This window comes from Patella vulgata, chromosome 9 (genome assembly GCF_932274485.2).
Source record: "Patella vulgata chromosome 9, xgPatVulg1.2, whole genome shotgun sequence".
NCBI classification, from domain to species: Eukaryota; Metazoa; Mollusca; class Gastropoda; family Patellidae; genus Patella; species Patella vulgata.
The window spans coordinates 4,658,142-4,667,554 of record NC_065887.2 but is presented as its reverse complement, the minus strand read 5'-3'; the positions used below and the strand labels follow the sequence as shown (position 1 = coordinate 4,667,554).

General features: G+C 37.2%; 1 protein-coding gene across 1 annotated transcript; it reads left to right on the top strand.

Moving 5' to 3' along the window:
• The first annotated feature begins 26 nt into the window (after positions 1–26).
• Positions 27–8,921, top strand: LOC126831599 (phosphonoacetaldehyde hydrolase). The gene is made up of 2 exons (XM_050562191.2): positions 27–188; positions 7,355–8,921. Exon 2 carries the CDS (start codon positions 7,399–7,401, stop codon positions 8,251–8,253), a length of 855 nt encoding a protein of 284 aa, XP_050418148.1. The 5' UTR covers positions 27–188; positions 7,355–7,398; the 3' UTR covers positions 8,254–8,921.
• The last annotated feature ends 492 nt before the right edge of the window (positions 8,922–9,413 follow it).

Genomic DNA, 9,413 nt, shown 5'->3' with positions numbered 1-9,413 from the left:
GCCTTTTTTACCACTGGGTCTCGTTCAAGGCCATGTATTTTTAGTAACAACTGTACGGGTTGTTGTTATTCATATTATGATACAACCTGCTGAACACCCATCGTCTGCTTGAAATTTTTGAACCAAGAAGAAACGTATTATATTGTACGCCGTATAATCATTTAATTGCTGGCCGTCAGCTCATGATAGTAAGTATTTTATTTATAAATATTTATTTCGAATGACAAGATCGCGAGTGGCCAGATATGAGATATATTATATATGCGCAGTTAGTTTAGACCCAGTTTTTATGCCCCACATGTGACATTGCAGAACTGCATATATTAAATTATACTATAGCTGCAATATTTGCAGCCGTGATAATTGTCTTGGTTGTGGATGACTGAAGACATCAGAAGTGGAACCATTTCTACATATATACATAAGCTAGAATAAAATTATCATTTGTCTTGTTTGTAAATATATTATTTGTCATTGTTATTAGTGTAGGCCTACTATTTTGTAGGCCTATGCTGTCCTAAATAAAATCTTATCTTATTCTTAATTATCTTATCTAAAATCTTATCTTATCTCACGGACATTGTATTTATTGTTTGTAATATTTCTATTTCAAATATTTATATTCCAATATAATAATTATAATTTAAGATAAGATAAGATAAGATTTCATGATACCAAAACATACATATTTTAGGACAGCATACAATATAATAAACATACTGCATGACGTACAAATACATGTAGTATAGATATTTCCATGGAAATATCATATTATTACTGCAAGAACCATAAAAGCAGATCAAGGTATATATGAATATCAAATACGGCAATAAAATTAAAACATGATAATAGCCTACATGGAAATCTTGATAAAGAAAAATTGAGATATATGAATATCAAATACGGCAATAAAATTAAAACATGATAATAGCCTACATGGAAATCTTGATAAAGAAAAATTGAGATAGCTCTACAAGATTTAGACTCTAGGTTCATTGCATGAAATATAAACACTCTGAGTTTGTAATTGTTTTAGGCGGGATGAAAAGATTTTCTAGAGAATAGATATCGATGTATCTGTCAACGTTGGAGAAAACCCACAGGCAACCCTACAGTCACATACAAGCAGGAAATACAAAACCAAATGGCAGATCTTATGATCTAAAGCACACACCTCAGGCCATTCGGCCAACGAACAGTCCTGGCCCCAAGTTCACAAAACATTCTCAGACTTAAATGTTAAGAATTTACTCAAAATTGTTCGCATTATATTATATATTAACTAATAGCCCTTTATAAAACTTGTGTTGTTTCAATGTATCAAATACATGAATAAGAAATTTATGTGCAAAGTTTTGTGTCTCTGGAACCAAGACATTTCTCATAAGCAGTGATTGAAAGTTGAGTAAATTCTCAACTTAAGACTGAGAATGCTTTGTGAACTTGGGCCCTGATCTCTAATAGAAATATCAATCCAAAAATTGTGTTTAATGACAAATATTATGGATAATATTGAGTTAGTAGAGCTACATGTATGTATAGTGTGAGGGGTTGGATGGCCGAATGGTTTGCACGCGCGCACTGTATCACGAGGTCTGTCATTGAGTCAACTGGCGTGGTTTCGAATCCCCGGTTGTACGTGACAAGGAGTAGGGATGCCTGTCCAACCTCGTGGGTTTCTTCGGGTCCTCCGGTTTCCTCCCACTGCTAAAGATCCCTAAGCGCAAGCGAATTATTGAAATAAAATTTTTTAAAAAAACATATGTTAGTCCCGAAATGACCTAGCCTGTGTCAAGTGGACGTTAAACCCCAATTCAGAAAATATAATTAATTCCCCAGAAAGATCAAGAGAGAGAGAGAGGGGGGTGTTTAACAGCCAGTACACACAAACTAGGTCATTTCAGGACTAACATATAGTTCAATTTTATTTCAATAATTCTCTTACGTGTAAGAGTTTTTAGCAGTGGGATCAAACCGGAGGACCCCAGAGAAACCCTACTCCTTGTCACCTACAAGCAGGGAATCGAAATCATGCCATATAATGACTCAATGACAGACCTTCTGATCCATTTGGCAACCACTATACCTCCCCCCAAAAGACTAGTTCTTTTTTAAAAAAACCCAGATAAAATGCACAATCCGGATGAGGAACTTTATTACAATATGTCAGGAGAAACCTTTTAAATAGGTATTTAACATCTCTTCATGGGCAGATTTATCTCTTACATCCATGCGCACCTTTAATTGACTTCATACACAGGTATTGCGCACCTTTAATTGACTTCATACACAGGTATTGCGCAGTGCACACCTTTAATTGACTTCATACACATGTAAAACTTTTAAGTCACTAACCTGGAGGTCGCGTGTTCTACCCTGATGTTGGCTGAGAAAGTCCATCAGGATTTCGAGATCCTGATGGAAGGCCTGGCAAGGGACAACATATAGTCATTCAAATGGTTCAAAATACCGAGGGCCTGTTTATACATTGCCGTACACGTTACAAAACCACTGACAGTCGGAATTCGAAAAAAAGAGTAGGCTGTAGCCTGCTGTCTGGGCAAACTTTCCCTCATAGCACACTGTATGAGTAAGCCCGTCTTCATTATCCCAGTCAGTACCCGGCCCATTTGATTTCTATATATATATAGTAGGGTACATCCGTTTTATTGATTTATGCTAGATATGACAGGTACATTATCCGTACATGACAAGTGAATAGGCATGTAGTATACTATTTCTGTGCAATTGCCATAAGTGAAGTGAAAATGAGTTGTGAGCTGTTGTTGTTTACACTAGTGTAGCTAGGGTCAGATCAAAGTAACTAGGTACAGTAGTGAGGTCATACATGTGATCATGACTAACAAGTCATACATGTCACTGTTGAAGTCATACACTTGACATTCTTAATTAGTAACATACTTTTCTGCACCGACTGAGCTAATGAAGATTGGTGTATACCATACAGTGTGCTGGAAATGTTGCCCTGACAGCAATGGCAGAACACTGGGAAAAAACACAGATCAATCAAAAAAATTCTGAACAAAATGAAATAAAATGGTGTTTGGTGTTTAATGTCCTACTGTTTCTTTCAGTTGCTGATATGATTGACATACATGTATAAGTACACTTGCAACTTACTGAAACTAGTTGCTTTGAGTTGCAAAATTGACATACCCCCCCACACCCCCTTAAGAACTATTGCAAGTCTTTTTTATTTGGCTTTAAATGTTATATGTGAATAAACTATTAATTAGACATTTATTCCCATAACAAGCCTATAATCAGCTCTCTAGACCACCAGATGTTGAATTAATGATTTAATTAAAAAATGGTGAATCAAGGTTACGATAATAAATAGTCTATACCACATCTTGTCAAAACTACAAACTGATAACTTCGCTCAGAATAAAGACATTTGAATGAAATATTCATTATATTCATTTTGCATTATCCTTTTTGAAACTGTTATAGCCAGAATGGCCAGATCTTTATCTAAATGGGAGCCACAGTGGCTCAGTGGGTAAGATGCTGGCTCACTAGTCGTCGATCGCAGAATTGGCCAAGAAAGTTCATCGTGATTTTCCGACGTGGCTTCCCCTTGTCAGTGGTGCAGGATAGGGAGCCTGACAAAGACAGCTGTCTAGTTGTTCAGATGGTACGAAAAACCAAGGTCCCATGTATACATTGACGTGCACATAAAAGATCCCTTGGCAATTGGAATTCAATATAAGAGTACATGTAGGCCATACTGCCGCTGCCCGGGCAAAATGTATGGCCTACGTTCATCTTGAAAAGCCCAGTCGGAGTGGAACAGTAGGATGTTAAACCCCATTTTATTTCATTTTATTTCCATCACTTTATCTAAATCTTACATCTCTACTGTGAACTCAACGGCCTTGTCAGAGAATTTAGGTTTTTAGGTTCAATCATGTTTCACAAAGATAACTAAAAAAACAGTTTATCATATATTAACCGATATAAAAGGTTATCATTAAATTGTTGAGTTATTTTTATACATCCATAGTTTCATGTGGACATATATTGTCGTTGCCCCTGTCAGTCCGGACATCTGTCGGTCCGTCCGTCCACAATTTGTTTGTGGACACTCCACAGGTCACAATTCTTATCCAATTTTAATGAAACTTGAAATATAATTTATCTCCAAAAGATCTTGGTTCCTTTCGATATTGGCATGTATCGGATCGAAACTTCATGGATACATGTTTATAACCCCAAGATAACTGCCTGAATTATGGCCATTGAGTGTCTGAAAATTCACTTTTTGTCCCCCGCCTTTCAAAGAAAGCAGGGGACTATTTAAATGGGTCTGTCCGTCTGTCCGTCCGTCTGTCTGTCCGTCACACTTTTTGGAACACAATAACTCTCCTTCTAATTGACCTAGAATGTTCAGACTTGGTGTAGGTGTTTATTAGGTCAATGCCTTGATGGAGTTCGAAGATGAGCATTTTCGGCTTAGGGTAAGCAGAGATAAGCAATTTGATTGGTTGATGCTTTGGGACACGATAACTTTAGTTCTAATTACGATAACTTTAGTTCTAATTACGTGAGAGTGATGAAACTTGGTTTATAGTTTCATTACATCAATACCTTGACTAAGTTCGATAATGAGCATTTTCTGCTCAGAGTAAGCAGAGCGATAAGCAATTTGATTGGCTGAGACTTTGGAACACAATAACTCTCCTTCTAATTGAGCTAGAATGTTCAAACTTGGTGTAGGTGTTTATTGGGCCAATGCCTTGACGGAGTTCGAAGATGAGCATTTTCTGCTTATGGTAAGCAGAGATAAGCAATTTGGTTGGCTGATGCTTTGGGACACGATAACTTTAGTTCTAATTAAGTGAGAGTGATGAAACTTGGTGTATAGTTTCATTACATCAATACCTTGACTAAGTTCGATGATGAGAATTTTCTGCTTAGGCTACGGAGCAATAAGCATTTTGATTGGTCAAGACTTTGGAACATAACAACTCTTATTCTAATTGAGGTAGAATGTTTAAACTTGATGTAGATGTCCGTCTTGACTTAGTTTAATGATTAACATATCGAGCTAAAGCTAAGCAGAGATAAGCAATTTCCTTGGTCAATGCTTTGGGACAAGATAACTTTGATTCTATCTGATAGAGAGTGATGAAACTTAGTGTATAGTTTATAATCAGTTTGATTGCTTGATACTTTTGAAAAAAATAGATGTGTGATTAATTAATATGTGTCATCTATTTATTTGAGGATTTCGGCGGGGGACATCAGCCTCACTGTTGGCTTGTTTTAGCTTGTTCTCTATCCATCTCTTGCTAAATGTGGGCTATCCTGCCTGGCAGCCACTGGTTTTGTTAATATTTGCTCATATCGGATCGTAACTGCCTGAATTATGGCCATTGATTGCCTGAAAATTCACTTTTTGTCCCCCGCCTTTCAAAGATTTTTATTCAACTGGCAAGTGTGGGGTGCGGGTGGCCAAGCCGTCTAACACATGTTTTAGATCATAAGATCTTTCATTTGAGTCAAGTGGCGTTGTTTCTCCTACACCTGTATGTGACCAGGAGTTACCAGTCTTACTTTGTGAGTTTTCTCCGGGTTCTTTGGTTTCCTGCCACTGCTTAAGATTCCTACGTACAAGCGAATTATTGAAATAAAATTCTACCATTTAATAGTCCTGAAATGACCTAGTGTGTGTTGAGTTCAGGAGATTAACAGCGCTCTTCTCAAATACTTCATGCATATAGTCTTTATACACAGAATACAAATACTGTTTATTACTGGAGGGTTGGATGGCCGAATGGTTAGCACGTGCGCGCTGTATCATAAGGTCTATCATTGAGTCAACTGGCGTGGTTTCGAATCCCTGGTTGTACGTGACAAGGAGTTGGGTCGCCTGTCCAACCTCGTGGGTTTTCTCCGGGTCCTCCGGTTTCCTCCCACTGCTAAAGACCCCTACGCGTAAGTGAATTATTGGAATAAAATTGAACCATATGTAAGTCCCGAAATGACCTAGTTTGTGTTGAGTGGAGGTAAAACCCCATTTCTCTCTCTCGACTACTTATAATGAAACCCTCGTTTGACTGTTCGTCTTCATTAGTGCAGAGAAGTAGGACATGAAACTCTATTTAAAGATACATTATGTAAGATTTGGACAAAGATGTGGCTGTTCTTGTTATAATAGTTATATTAAAGATATTAAAGATACATTATGTAAGATGTGGATAAAGAACAGGCTGTTCTTGCTATACTAGTTATATTAAAGATACATTATGTAAGATTTGGATAAAGAGCTGGCTGTTCTTGTTATAATAGTTATATTAAAGATACATTATGTAAGATTTGGATAAAGAGCTGGCTGTTCTTGTTATAATAGTTATATTAAAGATACATTATGTAAGATTTAGATAAAGAACAGGCTGTTTATTATCATACCAGCAGTACTCAACAATCAAGACCACTCGGGCATCAAATGGTCTAGAGAGTTGATCATACATGTAGGTTTGTCATGTGATGATCTAGAGAGTTGATCATACATGTAGGTTTGTCATGTGATGATCTAGAGAGTTGATCATACATGTAGGTTTGTCATGTGATGATCTAGAGAGTTGATCATACATGTAGGTTTGTCATGTGATGATCTAGAGAGTTGATCATACATGTAGGTTGGTCATGTGATGATCTAGAGAGTTGATCATACATGTAGGTTTGCCATGTGATGATCTAGAGAGTTGATCATACATGTAGGTTTGTCATGTGATGATCTAGAGAGTTGATCATACATGTAGGTTTGTCATGTGATGATCTAGAGAGTTGATCATACATGTAGGTTTGTCATGTGATGATCTAGAGAGTTGATCATACATGTAGGTTTGTCATGTGATGATCTAGAGAGTTGATTATACATGTAGGTTTGTCATGTGATGATCTAGAGAGTTGATTATACATGTAGGTTTGTCATGTGATGATCTAGAGAGTTGATCATACATGTAGGTTTGTCATGTGATGGTCTAGAGAGTTGATCATACATGTAGGTTTGTCATGTGATGATCTAGAGAGTTGACCATACATGTAGGTTTGTCATGTGATGATCTAGAGAGTTGATTGTACATGTAGGTTTGTCATGTGATGATCTAGAGAGTTGATTGTACATGTAGGTTTGTCATGTGAATAAATGTCTAATGATTGATATCACATTTGAAGCCAAAAGAAAGACCTGCAATTGCCAATAGGCAGATTTACCTTTTACACATACATAATTCACCTTTAAGTTAATTTCATGCCCTAACCTAGGATGAGACGAACTTCTCAGATACAATGTTCATTTAGTTCAATTTTTTTCTTGTCTTTTCAGATATCACAGACGCATATATAAAATTTTCGTGATCGTCCGCCAACATGGCTGTTGCACTAAAACAACTTCGATCCCAACGCAGCTATCTGGGGAAAGTCCAGGCTTGTATATTAGATTGGAGTGGAACCACAGCTGATAAATATGTCCTGGCCCCGGCTGTCGTTTTCTGTGATGTTTTTAAGAAACACAAAGTTCCAATAAGCATGCTGGAAGCAAGAGGTCCCATGGGGCTACGGAAAGATCTCCATATTAAGGCGTTAACGGAGGTGGATTCTGTTAGACAGAGATGGTTGGACGTCTACGGAAAATACCCAGAAAAAGCAGACGTGGATAGGATGTTTGAGGATTTCGTCCCGATGCAATTAGCGTGTATAAAACAATACGGAGCATTGATCCCAGGGGCAGCGGAAGCCGTAAATAAATTACGCCAAGAGTATAATTGTAAAATCGGCATGACGACAGGTTTTTTGCGATCAATGGTGGATCTGTTGTTGGAGGAGGCCAAAAAGCAAGGCTTTGAACCAGATGCAAATGTCGCTGGAGACGAAGTCGTTCATGGAGCTCGACCTAAACCGTATATGGTATATCGCAACATGGACTTACTAAACGTACATCCAATTCAATCTGTGGTTAAAGTTGACGACACTGTATCGGGCGTTGGTGAAGCCATAGAGGCCGGTTGTTGGGGAGTTGGAGTGGCTAGATATTCAAATTATATGAATGTTGACAGTTTAGAACAGGCACAAAAACTGACGCCAGAAGAAATCGAAACGCGTCTAGCGTATAGTCGTAAATTACTGGTTCATTCCGGGGCTCACTATGTAATTGATAGTATCGTGGAATTACCTGACGTCGTGGATGACATCAACAGAAGATTAGCCAATGGAGAGAAGCCTTAGAAGCATACGTTGATTATTTTTTCTAACGTGTGATTCGTTTTAAAAGTTGTTTTGATTTATAGTTTGACAAAACGACGAACTGAATGTCAAGGACACAGAAAAAGATTGACAATGAAGGAATAGATTGATTTTTTAATTTATCTAAATTGATATACATCAACTGTTTTTATTGTATTCTAATTGTATATTACTGTCGACAATTATTGTAACCTCACTACAGATCAAGAGTTTTTGAGATTTTAAAAAAAAAAACAAAAAAAAACTAGCTGGAATGGTTTGGCTACTCATCTTTCAACTTTATCAAGTGATTCTTTATCATGCATTATGTAAGATTATCAAGTGATTCTTTATCATGCATTATGTAAGATTTAGATAGAGGGCAGACATTTCTTGTTATAATATTTATATTAAAGATACATTATGTAAGATTTAGATAAAGAGCTGGTCGTTCTTGCTATAATAGTTATATTACAGATACATTATGTAAGATTTAGATAAAGAGCTGGTCGTTCTTGCTATAATAGTTATATTAAAGATGCATTGTGTAAAAGAAAGAACTGCATCTTTAAGTAATTTGTGTTATGCTGGTGGTGGTGGATGTATATTTGTTTCCCGGCAACTCTGTGTTTCATCTTTCTTCAATGTCATTAAACCATTTATTATTTGTTTTTCTGGAAAATTACATGACTCCCTATTGGCTTATACTATTCAACAAAAACAATTTCTGTTTTTAAATATATTTGATAACAATTATTTTAATTGCACCCCAAATCCCACCCCCACCCCCCGCCTTTCGAAAGTGATCCTTTCCCTTCAAGGTCGATCCTGGCACGGCAACCAAATATCATATAGAGCTTGCTGCACTATCCGTGGGTCGTATATCGAAACCAAAAAGCAACAAAAGCCTACACGACACCCGACCGATGTTCGACACATTCCCTGCCATACACCCGAGTAGTCCGACCGACATGCGACACATTCCCTGCTATACACCCGAGTACCGACCGACATGCGACACATTCCCTGCTATACATCTATTGTTAGTCTGTCATTATCCACATTTGACCCTCGCGTGGATATTATTGTAATTCTCTACTTTTAGAATTCACTCGGACTTCTACGTTGTGTACGTACATGTATTTACAGCAACAAATCGTTTG

What these genes read in the sequence shown, in the direction of transcription:
- LOC126831599 (XM_050562191.2), top strand. Translation starts at nt 7,399, where the DNA reads ATGGCTGTTGCACTAAAACAACTTCGATCCCAACGCAGCTATCTGGGG.